Source organism: Pelodiscus sinensis, chromosome 19 (genome assembly GCF_049634645.1).
Source record: "Pelodiscus sinensis isolate JC-2024 chromosome 19, ASM4963464v1, whole genome shotgun sequence".
NCBI lineage: Eukaryota > Metazoa > Chordata > Testudines > Trionychidae > Pelodiscus > Pelodiscus sinensis.
The window spans coordinates 19,540,989-19,563,104 of NC_134729.1; the positions used below are offsets into that span (position 1 = coordinate 19,540,989).

The following is a 22,116-nucleotide window of genomic DNA, read 5'->3' on the forward strand; positions in this document are numbered from 1 at the left end:
AACTAGATGTGATTAAACGAATTAGATTCTAAAAGTTTACATAAAGAGCAAGCTCTATTATTTACTACTAAAATGTGAGACTTACCTAAAATTAATCAGAAAAATGGAAGTCAGAGATGGTAGAGGCACACAAAGCCACATTTAACCTACCACTCTATTGGCAGCCAGAGCCAACTGGCTCCCCTACGTCTTCTAGTTTCTTGACCATCTTATTTTTAAAAAAATCACAGCCAACCTCTTCCCTTGTGTTCAAGTCTAACCAATCTCTCCATTAGCAATTTCTCTCCAGCACCCCAAGCAAGCCTTTCAGATTACATCTTCCTCATATTTCTTCTCCTACTTACACCATTTTCTATCACTTCACTCCATCTAAAGCAGTGGTCCCCAACCTTTGGGGCTGCCGGGCCGGGTGGGCGGAGGCGGCACCGCACATGCGCCATGTGCCCGGGGTGGGGGCTGTGCACGCGCTGGGAGCCCGGAGCACAAGAATGGCTCAGGCCGGCCCTGGTCACTAGGCGGGCACACATAAATGCTCCGGCGGGCACCATGGCGCCCACGGGCACCGCGTTGGGGACCACTGATCTAAAGGATGTAGCTAGTTATGTCACCCCCTTCTGTTAGCTTGCGGGAAGGAGAATGTGTTTTCTAGTTGAACAAGGGAACAAGAACTGTTTTCCAATCTTCCCCACCTCCTTCCTCTCAGCAGTTAGAGGAACAATCACACGTCTGCTAGGTTGATAAACATTAGGCATATCACAGTGGCTTGGTTTAGATGGAGGGGGACGAGCAGTGGGGAAAACTAGTCTGCAGACTGTCCCAGGATAATAAGGTAACTAGTCTGAGGACACAACCAGGGACGAGTTACTGACCAGTCAATGGACAATTAGAAACCTACATTTGGGACAGTGACCAAATGGGTTTCAGGACTGAGAATTAGCAACAGTGTTTGGTAATAGCAGTATCCTAATGGCAGCTTAGAGAAAAGGTGTACATTTTCTTGTCTACTCTGAGCCAAACAAAGACAAAGCAGAGCTAGAAGAGATAAGTAGAAGAAACAGTTATGGTGGCAGGTAAGTGAAGGTTAAAGAAGCCACACTAACAGCCCTGAGACTCAACCCTATTACTGAGTTCACTAAAGTTGTGAAACTACCAACGTACTTCTCTGGCTAATGGCTGGGAGAGATCAATCTCCACCTTTGAGGAAATAATGTTATTTAATTATGCTCCTCCTTACAAATGCCTCAATAGAAAACAAAAGTACAATTTCAGGCTTTACCATGATGTCCAATGAGAACTCTCTCCTGCATCCCATCATTGCTTTGGGGATGCAGGAAAGGGCATCTACTTTGATTTGTTTCAGCAGATTAAACCATCTTGGCACTACCCGATGAGCAGTTCACCCAAATAATTGGTTCATTATTTCTTTAACGGTTCTGTTAAATTCCTGTTGCTCTGTTTAAATATGTGCACAGTGATTTGTGGGACTCGGGGAATATATAAATGAATATTTACACAGGCAGGGAAGATAGCCAGCCTGCAAGACTAAGATGTATGGTTTTCTAACCTGTTTCTTTCAAACTGTGGAGTTGCTGCCTTTTTGAGAGCTCAGTTTCTATAGAGGTTTCTTTAGGAGTGCCCACTGTTTCCTGCTTTAATTGCACTGGAGGATGTGAGCTGTATTCAAAGGTGCACAAACCCACTGGTCAGACTTTTCTTTCACATCCCCACCCCCTACCAGCCATTCCAACAATCACAGCTATAGACTCTCAGCTTTCTAGGAGGCATCATTCCCTTTGTTAAAAAGGGATCTTTCTGGGTCCATTTTCTGTAGAGCTCTCAGGGAGTTGCTGAGTTAAACCTTTTTAAGCAGTAACTTCTATTAAAGTCTGAATTCACCACCTTTTGAAAAACTCTGTATCTGAATGAAACTGCAAACATGATGAGACATCAGTGATGCATGAAGCACATAAAGTCAAGTGAGACAGCCATGGGTCAGTAATGGAAAGACTCAACTAAAAACAAACACAAGAAGCAAGGCCTGTGGAAGCACAGAGTCCCTTACTTGAGGGGAGCTGCCAGGAGAGAAGCCTTGATTGGAGACAGGAGAGGTGGGAGACTGGTTGGCTGGGGATCCAGCATTACTGCGGTACTGCTGGAGTGAAGCCTACAGAACAACACAGAATTAAAGACCATGGGATTGATGGAAGGTTGAAAAATTATATACTTATTGGTGTACAGCTGGGAAAGCCAGGTGAACCATCTTCAACAATTCCAGGACATCAGCAATTTTGCTATGACTGTGAATAATGCCCCAAACATCATGAAACAGGTCAAGATACCAAAATGACCCGGTCTGGTGTCTAGTAATGCATACCTAAAATCAGAGAGGTGCTATTATTTGGGTCAACCGAAGTATTTCTGGTTTATGTTTTATTTTAATTAAAAAAAAAAAAAACCTGCCAGCCAACACATGGGAGAGCCATGTGGAAGAGAGGGGCCTCGGAATAATTTGAAAATATTGGCACTGAAGCCCTAGAAGTCAACTGCCACTTCTTTCTTAATTTGATACTTCCCCCATTCTTAATTTGATACCTATGGCCCTTAGAAAAGTGATGGGAGTACAGTTCTTCCTACTGGTAGGAGTTCATTATTAACTAGGTTAAAGTGTATAACTGCAAAGACCAACTCTTTTCATAACTACATATTTTGCTACCACATGAACTAGTGATACAACGCCTGGTAACTCATAGTAGTACTTTGTAGACTAATGCTATCTATATGCCCTTATGTTTTTAGCCTTAGTGAGATAAGATGTTCACAGAATTACCTTTTCACTCACTGTACATAATGTACTCTGGATTACGGTAAGAGAATCACAAACTCAAAACAGATACAGAGCAGCTGTTTAAATAATAAACACAGCTCTTCCTATAATGCTGTCTTTGTAAACCAAGATTATTATGAGGAAGAACTACAGTTCATTATCACTGAGCAAGGAGTAATTTAATCAGATGGTTTTATAGGGCAGAGGAGTGGGATATTGGGAACACTTTCTAACATTGTTTAAAATACATAAATAATAACTCAAGATAGTACAACTTCTTGACAAGTATATTCTTTTTTTTTTTGGATCCATAGACTTCAGGTATTATACCAGGGAACTGCAGACTGGACTTCAATGGGGCAATGAGGATTAATGGAAAGCTTTTCAATGAAGCTGCACTGTGGCTTAGGAATACTTTTTTATCCAAGTTTAAAATGTAGTGTCCTTGAACACAATTGCAGTTCAAAAGAGAAACCGGACATTTTGAATGTGAAGGGTTCAGAGACGTTTAGGATGAGGAAAGCCATGTATAAAGCAGAGAAGGAAAATCAGAACATCTGTATTAGTTACTGCTTAAATATTAGAATCAAAACATTCAGACATGTTGGTTTGCGTAGCTGGCATGTCAAAACCAATATCCCTTCAAACTACGGACTTCTCTTTCACCTTTAGCTTCTCCTACTCCTCACAATCCTAGCAGAGGAGCTGCCTCTTTCAAGAACGAATAGTATTTACCAGCACAACCTGTTATCCCCAGATTGAAATCCATAATCAAGTCTTAGCCCTCCATAGTGGAATGCTCTTCTTGCTGTCTATACAGTTGCTAGTATTGCCCCACTGTCAGGAAGAGAAGATGTTCCAATGAAATCAGAGACAACAATTCACTGTCCTATAGAGCAGAGCCAGCGGAGAATGTGCCAGACACCTTTTCCCAGCAATGGGACATCGTATAAGGGCTGGCCTGTTATAATGAACCACCTTCTGAATTTCAGTTTGTGGGAAGAGACTGGACAATTTACAATGGACAATTTTTACCTTCAGATTATAACTCTGGCCTTAAACTACCATGCATATAGCTGTGTATACCCAGTTCTGTAGAGAGACATAAAAGCAACTCTAACAAACTCTCCAAGAAACGACGATAGCCAAAAGAATTTCCTCTTGAACTGCTGTGCTTTAAAAAGCAACATCTGTGGTTTTCTGTATCATTGGTGGAAAATGCTGATTAGCACAACTTTAGTTACATTTCTCATCTTGACTGTGAACTCCTCAACCTGTGGTTACCAATTCACCTGGGGCAAAAATAAGTACATATAATAGCTGGGAAGGTAACAGTAAAGTAGCACTAAAATGCAAATTCTGCAGTCTGAAAATTAAGCTAGTCTGACCAAACTTCATTTTGGTAGACATCATGCACACAGTTAATAAGGATAACCATTTTTCAGTTTTAAGATATTGTTACCATTTGCACAGAAATGTCTTTCAGAATTTAAAACTTGCCATGTTTCAAAAGAGCCTTTTCATGCTCAGACAGATGGTTATAAAATGGTACTTTTTAGTTCACTCTCTCCATTCCTAACCAGTACAGTAATTCCTCATTTAACACTAGAGATATATTTCAGAAAATGATTGTGTTAAGTGAAAACATGTTACACGGGGTCAATTTTCCCATTGAAAATAATGGAAAAGGTGGAGGTTGCGTTTCAAGCGGTGGTGTCTGTTGGGACCAGGACATAAGGTTGGGGGAGAAAGGGGACTGGGTTACAGCAGGGACGGGAGGTGTTTGGCTTTGGGGAAATGAAGGGGAGGAGAGGGGAGGGGGATTGGGTTGGGAGTATGCCCCTGTGACGGGTCTGCCAGAACCCACACTGCATCCAGTGAGGGGGGGCCTGCAAGCGGGGGTGCAGGAGAGGGGGAAAAGGCGTCCGGCGAGGGGGAGTCAGCAGGGAATGGCGTAGCAAGCGGCGAACCCTCCGCTGCTTTACAGGGAGGCGGGGGAAGCCCCGTGCAGCTGCTAGCAACGGGCCAGCAGGGGAAACCCAGCCACCGGCCTGCAAGCAGGGGTGGAGGAGAGACGGCAAGGCATCCGGCGAGGGGGAGTCAGCAGGGAATGGCGTAGCAAGCGGCGAACCTTCTGCCGCTTTGCAGGGAGGCAGGGGAAACCCCGCGCAGCCGCCGGCAATGGGCCAGCTGGAGAAATCGTATTAATCCGGGGACGGTCATGTAATTCAAAAAAAGTTCCCTAAAAAAAAAATCGTGCTATCACAAAAACGTTTTAAGCGGGCACATGTTAAATGAGGAATTACTGTAGTCTAGTCACTGGTGCTTTCCAACTCCTTCTAAACTGCAGTGCTAACACACCATACTTTCATCTTTCCTTCTGAAGATGCTGGGCACTCAGAACCAACAAATGCATCATTTAAAATGACCATTGGTTTCCCCAGCCACGTCCTTCCTAAAAAAGCCCTACTGATATATGAAGCAAAATGCAGGACAATGTAGCACTTTAAAGACTAACAAGATGGTTTATTAGATGATGAGCTTTCGTGGGCCAGACCCACTTCCTCAGATCAAATAGTGGAAGAAAATAGTCACAACCATATATACCAAAGGATACAATTAAAAAAATGAACACATATGAAAAGGACAAATCACATTTCAGAACAGGAGGGGGATGCGGGGGGGGGGGGGGAGGAAGGAAGGTAAGTGTCTGTGAATTGATGATATTAGAGGTGGGGAGAGTGGGATGTCTGTGAGCTAATGGTATTAGAGGTGATAATTGGGGAAGCTATCTTTGTAACGGGTAAGATAGTTTGAGTGTTTGTTCATTCCTTCTTAGAGAGTGTCGAATTTTAACATGAATGACAGTTCAGAGGATTCCCTTTCAAGTGCAGATGTAAAAGGTCTTTGTAGTAGAATGCAGGTGGTTAAGTCATTGAGAGAGTATCCTTTCTGGTTAAAATGGCAAGAAACTGTTTTTTCTTTGTGATCTTGTCTGATATCTGTTTTGTGGGCATTAATCCTTTGGCGAAGTGTCTGAGATGTTTGTCCAATGTACATAGCAGACGGATACTTTCGGCACATGATAGCATAAATTATATTTCTGGATGCGCAGGAATATGTGTTCTTGATCTTATAACCAGAAAGGACACTCTCTCAATGACTTAACCACCTGCATTCTGCTACAAAGACCTTTTACATCTGCACTTGAAAGGGAATCCTCTGAACTGTCATTCATGTTAAAATTCGACACTCTCCAAGAAGGAATGAACAAACACTCAAACTATCTTACCCATTACAAAGATAGCTTCCCCAATTATCACCTCTAATACCATTAGCTCACAGACATCCCACTCTCCCCACCTCTAATATCATCAATTCACAGACACTTATCTTCCTTCCTCCCCCCCCCCCCCCCCCCACCGCATCCTCCTCCTGTTCTGAAATGTTATTTGTCCTTTTCATGTGTGTTCATTTTTTTTTAACTGTATCCTTTGGTATATATGGTTGTGACTATTTTCTTCCACTATTTGATCTGAGGAAGTGGGTCTGGCCCACGAAAGCTCATCATCTAATAAACCATCTTGTTAGTCTTTAAAGTGCTACATTGTCCTGCATTTTGCTTCAGCTACCCCAGACTAACACGGCTACATTTCTATCACTACTGATATATGACCTTGACCTCTGACATGGCAGTTTATGAATTACTTTATAGACTGCCCGTCCCAAAAATAAGGGTACTGTCTTAATTGCCAACCTGTTTATTTTTTACTGGCCCTGAAACTATGTCCCTGAAGCTGCATCTCCACAGAATTTAGACAGAGTTAACCAGAGTTATGGAACCATTTCTGTTTTTCCAAGTGCTTTAGGAATCATATTAATCAGTTTAAACATATAAAAATACGTTAACAACGGTTTCAATCCAGTGTAGACAGTGCCCAAATGTCAAACAGCTACAAAGGTTAGGACAATGCAGGCCTGCGCTGCTGTTGAATTCTGCACGGTCACGTTCTCTGAAAGAAAGCTATTTTCTTCCACTTGCATCATCTTCAGTCATTGTCCAAACTTACCGAGTTGATGTCTATGCCCATGGAAGGTTGGGTCTGGCTGCCTGGAGGTGACTGTGGGATGGTAGAAGGTACCGTGACTGAGAGGGGGGGAAGCTGTGCTCCTCGCTGTAAGCCAGAAGTCTGCATTAAAGGGGTATTCTGAGGCAGACTACTTGCCACTTGGGTTTGTTGCTGTTGCTGGGAACTTGCCTGTGTAAAAAACTGATATGGTGGAAGTTGCTGTTCCAAAGACAATGCATCCATAGCTACAGCCTTCAAGAGAAAACAGGAAAATGTACTGAAATGGAGTTTTGCACAACTCGACCCCTATAATTTCACACCACATTAATATACTTAAGTATCTAAGCATTACATAACATATAACCTAGATTGCTTATCTGACCTCTTGCATTTTAAAAAAACCCTTATATTTAAACCTTCAGGGATGTGGTTTAAAGGGACTAATTTGATATTATGTTTGTTGTAAGTAACAAGTCTGCTTGCAAACCTAGTTTAATGTTTGACAATACAGCCAATCAAGAAAAATCCATCTAAGTCCCTGTTGCGGGCCCAGGAAGGGCATGCAAAGGCAGCCTACACGTGTCAAATGGTCAAAAATCCTAAAAGCCAACGGAGTGTTTCAAATGAATCACATGGAAAAATGAAACAAAGGGGAACTCTTATGGTGGTAGCTTGAAAGAAAGATGTTTTCCTTTGTGCTTCAATGGCCTTGGAAGAGACAGTGAATTCTGATTCCTTCAACTGTTTTCTCTGTTGTCTAACAGCATACATGCATTTATCTTGGTAGAATTGCTCAGGTCGGGCTGCTAGCTTTGATTTTTTTTTAAAACAGTCCCAAAGCATGTATATATATAAAAAAAGAATATGACACTAACTTTACAAACATACCTAAAGCAGAAAATTGTAAAATTAATGATGTGACAACCAGCTTTACCAATCTTGCAGCTAACATTACCCTATGTTAATGCAGCTAAAAACAGACAGCTACAGTCTTAAAAAACAAAAGCAAACAAAAACAAACCACACTCTTTACAAAGTGGAATAAAGTTTGCTGTTCTCTCTCTAAGCAGCCTCCTACCTGAGTAATTGGCGACAGAGGTGAGAGTGTCGGAGACATCTGTTGGGACTGTGAGCGTCTGGAGTCTGCATTCAGAGAGAGGGGACTGACAGTTGGTTGCCGGGATGAGGCTTGTGTTGTTGTCATTCCTGCCATGAAGGAAGAAACTAGTTTATATGGGAACGGTGGTGATGAAGTGCTGATGCTGGTTCCCATTTAAGGATTTGTTTACATAACATAAAATGAAGATGAATAAATGGCTGAATTGTATAAAACTTCACAGTAAGCACAGAAAGTAGCTAGGCCAATATTTTATGCAAAATGCAGCACGGGGCAGAAATTCTTCGAAAATCTATAATGGGTTTGTGACAGTGAAAGTGCCACGAGGGAAAGATGATGGCTGCAAGCATCTCTGCTGACCATGCTTATCAATGCACAAATAGATACTGCCATTCAATTAGCCCAGTGGTTGTCAAACTGGCACGCAGAACCTTTCTGGGTGCTTCAGAAAATGTGGAGAACTAGGCAGTGCTCTTTCTAACGAAGTGGCCCCCGGATTGCAAGTCAGAACAAACCTACCCCAAAGGCCAAGAGACCCACTGGAAGCTTCCCCAGGCAAATGAAGTCAGGTCATTTTATAAAAAACGAATAATAGCAGAGCCTTAATTTTGTTTCCTCGAATGGTGGAGAAGGCTGTTACCTGTGTTCATCTCCTGAGCCACTTCTTATGTCTCCGACTAATGTCTTATGTCACTTTCAAGACCCTCCATTGTGGCTACCACTGTTCCATGCCAAATGGTCTCCCTTTTGCAGCAAGCAATCCTATTTATTAATACATATCCTGCTATGACACCTTCCATTCACAGATCTCAAGAGCTGTAAAGACGTTAAATTAAGTCTTACATAGACTCTGGAAACCATGTAGGGGGCCCACATTTTTAAGCAGTCTCAGGTGTTCATATACTACAATGCCGAGGGCCATACAAAGAACCTAGGCAGAAAGTACGTGTTTGACGAATCAGTGATGAATGGTTGCTTTGTGGGGGAGATTTTCTTTTGTCACTGGGGCAAGAGGTCAGATTTATAGAGGAGGGAGGTTTTAATGGTCAGCACAGAATGCTCTACAATGGTTACAGGAATATTTTTACTCCTCATTTTGCATGGTATGAGAGGTTGGACCTCCCAGGTGTGGCACCATCAGGATCTGACCAGCCTCAGATGAGGGATTTTGCCGGACCAGCAGGAGGTCATTTCTGACCCCCTGTCATTTCTGACCCTGTCGTTCCAGAAGGACAATGGATGTTGTTGGACCAGAGAGTCCCAGGTTAGAGAGTTTCAAAGTATAGCACTTTTCATCAGGGGCTCTTTGAGCACTTCGTTAACTAAGCCTCAACATCCCTGTGGCATAGATATCATGTCCACTTTACAGCTGGGCAAGTTGAATGCACAACGATGAAATAACTTTCCTGAGGTCAATGAGCAAGACAAGGGCAGAGCTGAAAATAGAATCTGGCAGTCCCAACAACACCATCTGCTCTGCCCATTAGACAACATTCCTTTCACTCGCTAGAAGTGCTGTTAAATGACGAGATACCCTCTCATTCCTCAAGCTAAAGCAAACAACCTTATAATGAAAGACTGCAAAGTTGCTATAATTTACCAACTCTTTCTGTGAAAGAGTGAGACCATGTTGCTATGAGTAGTCATGGCTGAGGTATCAGTGAGAGAAGAACAATGCAAAATTGGACACCAAAACTTGTGCCACAATTTGAATAGTGCTTCAATGTTGTCACGTGATTGAGAGCCACAACAACCCAACAGCTCCAGATAGTGTATCAGAATTGCAGAAATTTGGAGCAGAAAAACAATGAAGCAAGTTACTCGGCCATGGTTTACACTAGTGACGTAGCAGGTTGCTTGAACTACGTCCACTAGGAGGTGAGAAAAATTCATACCTCTGAAGGACATTAAGCCGATCTCAGTCCCCACAGAGAGTGCTATGTCAAATGGAAGAATTCTAGCTACTCCCTCACAAACAGGTGGATTTCTATGGGGTGACCAGTGTCTACAACGAAGAGCTACAGCAGTGCAGCTGAAGTGTAGATGCCCTGAGACGTGTGCTTTAGTTCTGCCCTTTCCCCCAGAATTATAAACTGCATGGGATAGTACATTTAACAGATATCTCCCCCCCCCCCCCATTGTCCTTATGCCTCAGAATCCTGAACAATGCTTCTGGCCTATGGTATTCACGAGTCCTTATTCCAGCTGCATTTGAAAGGAGAAATGATTTACTGGCAGGCAAAACAAGGGCAAATCAAGAATAGATTCATTTTCAGTATAACAGATTTGTTCACAGAACACACAAAGTACTTTTCATTACAATAATCTTAACTGCATTAAAGATGAATTCCCCACAAAAGCAACCAATCTCAACAGGTAACATCTGTCAAGGTTCTGCATTCACTCGGACCTGTACTATCTATTATTAGCTTAAGCTCATCCTTGAAAAACTAGGATAAAGGCAACACTCATAGAAACACTATGTAGCTACTGCAAAAGGAGATTTTAATTCTTAATTATAAAAAAGTACCCTCTGTACCCACTGGAGGCTGATGCAAGAAGCAACACTACACAGATTGCCAGAGCTTTCAACAAAGAGCTACCATCTTCATGCCAAAGCAACTCAACTCAAATTTAGATATTATGTGATGGAGCAAGGAAGGGAAAGCCCATTCGATACAGTTGAATTTTAGTTTTTGTACACTGCAATGTCAGAGAGCTACTGACAAGCTGGAGGGAACTTCGAAGAGCAGCAAAAATGATCAGCTGGAGGAACTGACAAGTACAAAAACTGACGGACAAGCAATTGTCTAAAATAATTAAATACAAACAGCTTTTTACACAATAATCTGGGTGTGTTAAAGATGTGGCGTGGAAAGAAGGCATGCAACATCCAATATTTTTAATATTCAATTTTTAAATCAAAACTGGAAGATATTCTCAAAGATCTGTGCTAGAAGTTATTTTGGAAATGCCCTCTGGACTGTGTTATGCACATGGTCAGACTAGATGATCACAGTGGCCTTGGAATCTATAAAAAAAATCTAATTGGTACAAAAAAACCCCACAAATTGGAGAGGAACTGTTTAAAGAGACTCATAACTATATGTATCTAAGATACCTATGCACTTTGGTATCTAAGCACTAAAGAATAGATTGCAATGAGCCATGAGAAACTGAGCTGGGCAGAGAACAGCAACTCAATTTCACCAGGGATTTAGAAATTGGGTTGCATAGCAATCTGAAACAAAAAACATCAAACATCCCAAAATCCTACAAGAAACAGAATTACTGTTCTCTGCTCAGCACCACTGGAAGTCTCAACTCAAGCAGTCAGCCTGGAGGGCTGTCCTGAAGCCAGAAACTCCGGAAGGCTGGACTGCTTGATGTGTGAGAACCCCAAATCCCTAGGATCCTGTTAGTTGCCTCTTGGGCTGCTGAAGAGCTTGGAAAAAGGATGTTAAATTGCAGTTATCTAATTGTGTAGTTTATACAGTTGATCGACTACATAACTAGTCGATAAGGACCACTATGCAGAGCCGCAGCAGGGGAAGCTCCAGGAGCCGACATGAGGTAGGACTCAGCAGTCCCGACTCGTGCCAGCTCCAGGAGCTACCCACACTACAGCTCTGTATTTTAAATGTAGCAAGAGCCACAGGACTAGCTACATTTAAAAGGCAGAGGTGCAGCGTCCCGGACCAGCGTGTGCAGCCCTTGCGTGCGGCCAGCTTGGGTAGCCACGAACAGGTGCTGGTGGCGGCAGCAGCCTCTGCCCATGGGGGTGGGCCCAGCTTCCCGCTGGGACCCCTACAGACAGGGGTTGCTGCCAGAGCTGCCTCTGCCCATGGCGAGCTTTGGCCCATCACGGGCAGAGGCTGCTTCGCAGCAGCTTTCTTTATCCGCCCTCTCCCCTGTCGCTGCCTCTGATAGGCTCTTTAAGCTGACTCCCCGCAGCACTGACTCCTGTTCCCTTCCCCTTGCTGCCTCTATGAGAGGCAGGGGGGGAAGCAAGTAGTCGATACTCTAGTCGACTACCCAATAAGCTTTTGCTCATTGAGTAGTCAGCTACTCGCTTATATCCCTAGCCTGGAAGTACAGACTGCTGAGGAACTGGGCAGGTGAGCCGGCAGGAAATTTCCACTTGAATTTGATGGATATCAACACAGCCCTTCAGAATGCTTAGGTTTTGATAAATCAGCAAGTTCTGATGAAAATGTTTTGGGTAAATATTTCCAATCAGCTCGAAGAAGAAATCCCAAAAGATGTTTTATCTCCCCTTATGCCTCCTCCAAAGCAAGGAGTGAGTGTTCTAAAAAGCATTTTCTGATTCAATTATTAAAAGGATGCAGTGAATAAAAATATCTTTAACAGCATTCTTGTTGCGCTCTTTAAATCATCATTATTGGTTAGGTGTCCACCAGATTAGAATCATCATAGTTTCTTAGTATACTACGCACAGAGTACTTTAAAAAAAAAAGTGTGCAAGGTTGTTTGCCAAAGGAAGTAAACATCTTTTGCTAGATACAATGTCATGACTCCATTTTATGACCACCAAACAAAAGTTGCCTGTAATTATTTGATGGTCAGAAAGTATTAACTCCACTCACATCTATTCCTTCAGTAAGTATAACCTCAGAAGAAAAACAGATAGCCTCTATGAGGAATTACTCGGGTCCTTAAGGATGGGCTCAGGACAGGGGGCTGGTGGTGTGGGGGAGTGCAGAAGTCAGGGTTGGGAGGTAAGGAGTGGCTCAGGGCGAGGAAGAGCGTGGAAGGGGAGAGGAGGGGAGTGCTGTGCCCCCATCCCCCAGTTTGTACCAGGGCTGCTTGCTCTTCCCTTTCCTGTCCCTGTCAGGGAGCAAGGGCAAAGCGCACAGCTCGTCTGCCCCCTGCACTCCCCAGTCAGAGTGAGGAATGCAGCAAACTGTGCACTTTCCCCTCACTCCCTAACAAAGGGAAACAGGCAGCAGTGTCCCCTTATGAATCTGGGGGCCTTCCATAAATGACACCTGTGGGAGTGGAAGGATCGGGGCTGGGGCAGTTCCAGACTGGGGACAGGGAGGGCGCCCCCAGTGAGTCCCTTTCACCTGCCTGGTGATTCTGTCTTTGCTGTATGGTTTTATGAGAAGTAATCCCATTCCAGGCACAGCCGATTTTCCTGGCACAATCCAACTCTTTGTCACTTTAAGTTATGATAAGCAGAAGCTAAACACCTAATTTGGTGGTCCTAGCTCTTACCGTTTAAGAGGAATTCTTGAACAGACAGACACACTCGCAAATATACAGTAATTTAGAAACCTTCTTATGAGGGGTATTCAGACCCCACAACTTTAAGGTCTTCTGATCTAAGCAGTCTAAATTAGCAGGCTCCTCTCCTGCAGGTTTATGTGTTACAATGCAGTAATGCTGACGAGCCAAGCTCCGTACTTATCACTGACAGCAACCATATAAAAAGAGTATTTCTCCCAACTCCCGGGCCTCATGCACCAGAGCCGCCACCTTTCTTCTCCTCCCTTCTGTCCTTTGTCTCCTACTCTGTTGTCAGGTTTTCTTCCTCCCCATTATCTTTCCCATTTCTTTGCTTCTTTTGCAGCCCATGATGCACAGTGGATATAAAGTTACAAGGCCCAGCAACAGAGGCACATTACACAAGAAGGGGCAGGAAGGATGCAGTATAACCAAGACAACTTGTGTTAGGAAATGAAAGCTGGCAATACTCATTCAGTTGCCCTGAGGGCTGATGCTTTATAAAAGCTACTTTTTTGCTAATGGTATTTTCAGTGCAATAAGGCACCTGCTTGCTCAGGCAACGTGAATTATTTCTAAATAAAATAACCCAAATCACAGACGGATTCTTTTTTTCTTTGTGATCACTGGCTCACGGTATTTGCCTGGAAAAGGTTACAGATCCTTAAGATGCAGCATTTGTGCTGGTCCAGTGACATTTTTCTAGTGTGGCTGAGAATACATAATTAAAAATCACATTATTCGTTTTGCAGCAAGCCCTCACGCTACAACCACCATCAACATCTATTGTGCTGTAAGACGTACCCAAGAGTCCTTGCCCTGATAAGCTTACAATCCACAGCGACAACAAAACAAAAAGGAGTCAGTAGGGTATCACATGAAGGTTGGAGGTTTACTCCTGAAAGCCTTACACAAGTGAGGGTCTATAGGATCTCTTTAAAAAAATGCAGTTTGCACTAAGAAACAAACTTATAAATAACCCTGATTAGAACATAGTTTAGGGGACTTCTATACTAATTCATTTGCCCAATAGTGCACATTTGGGTGAGTAAAAGGAGTGATAGAAGAGGACAGAAGGAATGGAAATATAGACGTTTGCTGGCAGTTTCGCTATACAGAAGCACTCTGGGTGGTACTCTATAAAATGAGATGAGTTACTGCCAAGATACAATATATTGGGAAAAAATATACAAAATAAAACCAGAAAAATACGTGTGGGCCAAGAATATAAGATGGAAGAATGTCACAGTATGGATATGCAAAATATAGTTTAACGATGATGGATTACATTTCTTTATCCCAAAATGATTCATTCAAGTTGCGCATATAGAAATCATTTCAAACACCAATGAAGCCAACTCTGAGATGAAACACAGCAGCTGTTAGTAATGTTCCGTAATGCTACAGAACTTTAGGGACAGGAAGTGATGCTTTATTGACAGACAATCCATAAGTTAGCCTTTTGGCTACGTTCTTACCCTGATTGGCAGTGCTGATCCCCAAGTGAGTCAAGTTGGCTGCAAGATTTCCGGTGCTATTGGAGCTACTCAGGGCTGGGAATGTGGATTCCTCAGGATCTAGTGGTGTTGGGAGCGGAGAAGGGAAATGGATGTTTGTCAGGTCTGGCAGAGAGCCACCTGTGTTATGTGCAGCAGGAATCAGTGTTGTAGTGTTTTCCTGGTCAGCAGATGGAAAGATGCTAAATTGAAAAAAAAAATAGCTGAGATATTCGTCTATGTACACCCTTTCCACATGATGTACAAAAGGAAAGCTTCTCCAAATTTGGGATGTAATAGTGTAATCAACTACATAATTAACAAATAAGTAAAAGCTTATAGGTTAATGCTATAGACTACCCCCCTTTTCCAGGACATTTTTTAGCAGGCTGACCAGCAGCTTGGCTCAGTCCTGGCTCATGCTGGGTCCAGGACCCTTCTCTGCTGCAGCTCTGCATTTAAAGTGTATTAGGAGTCAGGCAAGCAGGCAGCCTGGCTCAGTTCCAGCTCACGCCACATCTGGGAGCTCAGACAGGGACTGCTGCGACCCTGTGCTGCTGTCTCTGTATCAGAGGCAGCAGCGCAGGGTGACAGGCAGTCGGTTCGCAGGGGGAGTTCGTTTTTAAACTGGCTCCCCTCGCAGACCAGGTCCTGCCTGTCACCCTGTGCTGCTGCCTCTGATACAGAGACAGCAGCGTGGAGTGACCGGGCGTTCTTTGAGAGTGGGGCCGGTGCGCACTGGCTGCCGGGGGACTATAGAATAGTCGAGTAACCGATAAGAATTCTGAGATTAACCAATTATTCAATTAACCAATATTTAACGTCCCTAATCCGAAGCTGTCAGGTACAAAGTATGCATATAAAATATTTTAAGAGTGGTTATCTTTACATAAAGTTTTGACGTATACACATGGTCGTCACATGACAATATTTTCAGTTGTTTCCACATTTTTGAGAATAGGGAACTACACTATGAATTTCAGGAGAATTATGATCCATTGGGTGCTTAAAAAGCCAACGTCTAAATGACCAACCTCTACTTGAGATATTTTATGCATATCACATAGAAACATGCTATTCATTTTGTCTTAGTAATATAGAAACATTTTTCATACACTCCAGACCCTCCACTCCCACCATCTTCCTGTTGCCCAGACCCTGCACCTCCACCCCCAGCTTGCTCCTGCAGCCTCCCTCCCCTTCCAAACCTCCCCCCGCATCCTGTTCCTCCAACCCCTCCCATCCAGACCACCTCTCCTGCTTCAGTCAGGGGCCATTTCCCACCCCCTTCTTCCTTCTCACTTGGGGGCCAGGGTCAGTAAGAGAGGTTCTGTTTTTTGGGTTTTTTGGGGACGTGAGGGGGGGGGGGATTGTGTGCATCCCTACAAAACTATGTACTCCGTTTCTAGACTTACTTGATTCCTGGAACTTCACATGATTTAGGCCTTGAAGACCCTGTCTAAAATAGAAGAGAAAGACACTGTGAAAGGCAAAGACATGTACAAAACAACGCTTAGGATAGACTGCATTTAAAAAGAAAGGAAACCTACGAAATGAAACAACTCCAGGAGAGCAGTTTCTCATATGCTCTTAAAAGTCTCTCTCCTTGCTCAAAATGGGTTTTTGGTGCCATACCAAAAAACTGATCTCAGCGTGGACTTTAAGCCAGCGAAACTTTAATGTTCCAATGATAAATTAAACAAAATTAAGCTGGAGCAAAGGTAAATCATCTCCTGCCTGAGTTAGCAAGCAAATATCAGTCATATGATTTTTCTTACACAATCTAAGCCTCTGTCTGGGGTGTTGACATTCAGCGAATGAAAATCTACAAACTAAAGGCATTAATTAGTTGACAGGAAAGGAATTAGCACTTTGGAAAAAACCTTGGAAAGTACAAGACTGGTAGAGCAATAAAACTTCAGTCTGTGCACTTGTATTCTTCCACCTCGCAGTGCCATGCTCCAAAAGCTCCGCAGCACAGATTCTTTCATATCAATGGACGGAAAAAAGGCAATGCTCTCTAACATTGCTCCATGAGTGTGCAAGAGGGCTACACAAGTGCTTGCTTCCCATAGCTTCCAGCTCAGGATACAAATTCTGATTCCCCACATTTGTTAAATTAAGTATTTCCACTTTGATAGGTCTTACTTCGCCTGTCCCATGTCACATTTTGTTTTCCTGAAAAACTGCCCAAACAATTGCAGGATACACTCTACCAAAACAGGATTGCAACTTTCCTGATGAGGCACAGTATTACAAACTGTATTAATTATTGCCTTGTCTAGCACGTCTTTGTTCTAGAAGAACAGTTATTAGCAAGTCAAAGCTCTTATTTAGATGTGGCACAAAACTACTAAAACCAGATATTCATGCATCAATAGTCCCTCCAGAATATCTTCGTGTGTTTTGCTAGCTTAGCCTATTCACTTTGTGGACATTAATAATAATAATAATAATAATATGTGGTAATCCACAGAAAAAGAACTTTACAGTCCTTCCAATAACGTCATTTTCAAGGGTTCTCATATGAAAATCCCACATGTTGTCAGTAGCCACTTCGTATGATCATAAAGCAGAATGAGCTACTCATATAAATAAAAAACTACATATAACACTGGGAATAACCACTTGATACACCAATGCACACCTTTCTATAAAACAAGCATACCCTTTTCTAAAAAGGTGACATTTGATAGAGACCGACTGTTAAAACAATTCCCAAGGCAAGCAGTGAGACTGTAGCAAAGAGGAAAAAAAGGGAAAACTGCCACACTGAAAAATCACGGTTAAACTTTGAAAATACTTTAACACAGAACAGCTCAAGAAAAACATTAATTCAGCGTGGGTTTTGAAGATCATCATGAACCAAAAATCCTTTCCCAGTTTGCTTTTTAATATATTTTTTCAAAAGTGTATTAATATTCAATAATTCAGACCTGCTTAAACATCCAGATTTAGATGACTTATTAGAAAAGTTATTCAGCTCTCAAAAGCAAATGCTACCATTGCTACTTCTATCTATCTAAAAACCAGGCTGATGCGTGAAATATGGAGACAACTGCAGCTCTACAGGAGCAAAATAACTAAAATCCTGAATAGTTATCATTTGTTTTACAAACAACAAAAAGCTAATAATTGTTTTGGCGCTGAAGCTGCCTTGAGAAATGCCAGTGAGACACATTCACAGGAAAAAAAGAAATATGAGGAGAGAGAGAGAGAGAGGAGGCAGGATGGTGAGAGGTAGAAATAAAAATAGATACAAGCCGGGGTAGAGTGGATGTTATCTCATTAAAGTGGCTTTTTCCATTTGAAAAGATGATGGGGAGAATGTTTTAATTCTTTATTTTGTTTGTGTTAGCTTGCACTACTGTATTAACTATGCAGGACAAGAAGGACACACCAGCCTTTACTTTAAGATTTCCTGGACTCTGTCAATTCCTGACAACCCTTTGGAAAAGAAACAAATGCTTGTGTGCTTTTTTAAAAAAAACGCTACTGAATACGGAGCCAACCTTTTAATGGAGTTTATACATGCAGACATTACATTTACTAATAAATATTAAAGCAAGTCAGCTGGAAACCATTTTTGCTTTATCTTCCAAGACTCAGGTTTGGAATACAGTTTCCCCTGAGATAATTGACAACAACAGGCACAGAGAGAGAGCGAGAGAGAGAGAGAGAGAGAGAGATACTGCTCCCTGATCTCACTTAAGAGGGTTAGCTGCAGAATACAGAAATTCAGCTTAAGTCTGAGAATGCAAAGTCCATTACAATTATTCAAAATGTTTACCTAAATATATTTAAAAAATAAACTGTACTAAAGATTTGGAGTTTCTACCTTTTTAGTGTCCCATGCTTGTTTAGGGAGGGTTTTGTCTGTTTCAGATGTGCCTTCTTCCATTCCAGGGACAGTCAATAATAAGACTACAAAAGAGAATAAAAAATAGCACACCTTAGTATTATAAATCTTCTAAATCCCGAAGAAACAAAGATATATTTTATTCAGGAAAAATGATGGCAATTTTAAACCCAAAATAACAAGTCCTATTATTAATTGAAAAATAAGAGGTATATTTCTGAATAAATCTATATCCAGATCAACACTAAGTCAAAGAAAATGAACATGGAATGGACTAAAAAAAATGCACATCCATACAAATCAGATTGTCATCTGCAGAAACCTTTCCAGGCTATGACATATTACACTGTGGCCCCAATCCAATAAATGTATCCATGCTAATTTCACAACCCAGTTGGGTTTCACACAGGCACAAACGTCCACATGCATGCATCTGATTGCAGGACCATAGCCTATGTCTGGAAAGCACCGTATACATTTGCAGTACTACGTAGAAAGTTATTTAAATTGCAAGTTTTACTGCTCACTGGCAGTGGTTTAAGGAGCACAGAACAGAAGTTACAATAGAGGAGGTGTGTACTTGACATATATTTCACTATTACTGTTATTTCTCCAAGGGTAAAAACAAAGTCATTTTAGAGGAATTTATAAATCTCACTGCACAAATTAAAAGACCTTCAATGTATTTTGAAACTGATAATAAAAGCAATAACCAGCAGAGGGCACCAACAATCATCAGTGGTGCTTAACAGTTACTGACACCTGTCTGTAGTGACATTAAGAACAGCAAACCATTATTTCTAAACATGGGTAATCAAGATATAAAACAGTGATTATTTGCTCCCCATAAAACTGGAGAAGATGCCTCTATAATAGGGAGGTAAAAGGTTAATCAGTTAACTGGTTACCTGGTAAGCATGCGGCATGGTACACCGGCAGGGTGCTCAACCTGGGCAGACTGGAGCAGCCCACACTATGGTAAGCCCAGCCCGGCCTAAGCGAGGGATATAAAATCCCATTTAAAAAGTTAACAGGTTAAGCTATATGTTTAACCGGTTAACCAGACTGCCACATCACACTGGAGCAGCCCCTGCCTACAGCACACCACACCACACACCACGGCCTGAGGGCTGCTCCAGTCCATCCAGCCTGAGCGCCCCTCCATGCCTGCGGGGGCTACTCTGGCCAGGCGCCAGTTAACCAGTTACCTGCTTACATCCCTAGCTGGAGCAGCCCACTGCATGGCAGTCCTGGCTGGGCAGGAGCAGCTCCCAGCTCAGGATCAAAATTAACCAATTAAACATTCCATTTCACTAGTTCCCTTTTTACTGGGGTTTTACATCCCTGCCCTGTGGTACCATATTTGACTCTCGTCTCCATCACAGATGTTTGACAAATTTTGCAAAAGTAGCTTGCAGTGGTTAAATGGAAAGTGAAAGTTATCAAAGGCACCCCTAAATATTAAACAAAAGGCCAAGGTAGTTTCACTATGTTTACAATCCACTGTATGTGCCCAAGGGGAGAATCTTGATGATCTCAACCTAAGTAATATTCAGTGTTAAGAATTTGCACATTGAAAACACTTAACCCTGATTTTTTAATCTGAATGCTGGAAGTTTTAGATCTTAAAGGTAGGGTTGGTCTCGGGAAGAAAGCCTGAGAGATCTGTTGCATTAATTTACTGGAAAGGAAATGTAGCAGTCCTAAGACTCTGAAGCCAAAATTAACTTCAAAGATTTTTTTTTGGGGGAAGAAGGAGACACGACTTGTTCTAATATTTTATGAGACTGCAATTTGGAATGTGTCACAAGCCAGTAGCCATCAACAAGTTACAAACAAAACGTCCAAAAGTAATCTGGTCAATTACAGGAATTTTCCCCAACAGAGTTATCAGTACTATTAACACCAGTAGATATTAAATCTTGCTTAAAATCATCTGTAGTACAGCCGCTTTGTAAAAGGAGCTTTCATTGTACCCAAGCTTGTTGCTACCCAATGGCTGCTCAATGACCCATGTGAGATAATAAGTGATCTCAGTCCAGTTCTAAAACGCATCCATAATACAAATGTTCACTACAAACTGGAGCTACTTGGAAGCCCCGAAAGCTTGAGCACTGAAATCATGGGCTGCATGGTCCGGGATATTTCAAATACCTTCTCACTCTTGAAGATGGGCCATTCCAAATAAGGCTGAAGTAAAATGCTAGTGTGTAGAAGACTAGTGTGTAGAAGACGCCTGTTCCATATCGTGACAATTCTCAACTCTTTTGGATTTGTCTACAGAACGGTCACTAAGGGTACGTCTAGACTACATGCCTCTGTCGCCAGAGGTATGTAGATTAGGCTACCAGACATAGTAAAATGAAGCGGCGATTTAAATAATCGCCGCTTCATTTAAATTTACATGGCTGCAGCGCTGAGCCGACAAAGAGCTGATCAGCTGTTTGTCGGCTCAGCACGATAGTCTGGACGCGCGGGTGGCGACATCAAAGGTATTTGTCGACCACCCAGGTAAACCTCATCCCAGAAGGCTTACCTGGGTGGTCGACAAATACCTTTGATGTCGCCACCCGCGCGTCCAGACTATCGCGCTGAGCCGACAAACAGCTGATCAGCTGTTTGTCGGCTCAGCGCGGCAGCCATGTAAATTTAAATGAAACGGCGATTATTTAAATCACCGCTTCATTTTACTATGTCTGGTAGCCTAATCTACATGCCTCTGGCGACAGAGGCATGTAGTCTAGATGTACCCTAAGGCATTTTTCTCTAGCACCAACCCCATTTTGGTAACTCCCACAGTCTCACTTACACAGCAAAAACATGTTTTAACGATTTCAACTTCTGAAACAGATGTTCCCCCTCTCCAAAAAGTTTACCTCTTTTTTGCTGCATGTCTTGTGACCCTCCTGAAAAGGTCTCTTGTTGAGCTGGGGTCATTGTACTTTGATGCAAGGCAGAATCTGAATTGGTCCTGGCAAGAAGGCAAAGAAACCTGTTAGCTTTTTTAAATGAAGAATGCTTCTGAGGGTAACAATCCCCTTAGTCACATTGGAAATTAAAAGAAACTTGAAATACCACTTGGTAATTGTAAAATTTTATGCTGGGTAAGAACTCTCTATGAAATGATCAGCTAACTTTACAGAAGTGAATTTATTACAGGTTTATAGAATAGTCCCAACAACACAACAAAGTTTAGGAGGAACATCAAAGACAAACAAATGAATCGCTATAGATAGAAAGCTATTGGGGTGTACTCTCGCTGGTATTGCTGGGGCCAGTCTCTGGGCTCATAAAATAATAAGCAGCAGGATTTGTGTAATTCAGAGCAATTTATAAATGTTGCTTAAACCTCACAGGATCTCCATGAGGAAGATAACCACATTTTACAGAAAAGAAAACTGACTTCCCAAGGAACCCCAAAGTTGCATGCGTTGGAGCCAGTATTAAATTGTGGGAGTCCAAGGATCCAAGTCTTCTTCTCAAACTATGCCAATATCGCATGA

General features: G+C 42.3%; 1 protein-coding gene across 8 annotated transcripts in view; it reads right to left on the bottom strand.

Moving 5' to 3' along the window:
- CRTC1 (CREB regulated transcription coactivator 1) overlaps nt 1-22,116 on the bottom strand; it is an 81,136-nt gene that overhangs the window by 21,481 nt on the left and 37,539 nt on the right. The window contains exons 5-12 of one of the 8 annotated variants that reach the window (XM_075902878.1): nt 21,490-21,584; nt 18,593-18,678; nt 16,170-16,213; nt 14,737-14,957; nt 7,973-8,100; nt 7,084-7,146; nt 6,895-6,945; nt 2,063-2,164 (exon numbers count right to left, since the gene is read on the bottom strand). In XM_075902878.1, coding sequence (XP_075758993.1) covers nt 2,063-2,164; nt 6,895-6,945; nt 7,084-7,146; nt 7,973-8,100; nt 14,737-14,957; nt 16,170-16,213; nt 18,593-18,678; nt 21,490-21,584 — 790 coding nt within the window. Of the gene's footprint in view, nt 1-2,062; nt 2,165-6,894; nt 7,147-7,972; nt 8,101-14,736; nt 14,958-16,169; nt 16,214-18,592; nt 18,679-21,489; nt 21,585-22,116 lie in introns of all 8 variants that reach the window. The other 7 variants (XM_075902876.1, XM_075902875.1, XM_075902880.1 and 4 more) reach the window with 7 other exon arrangements.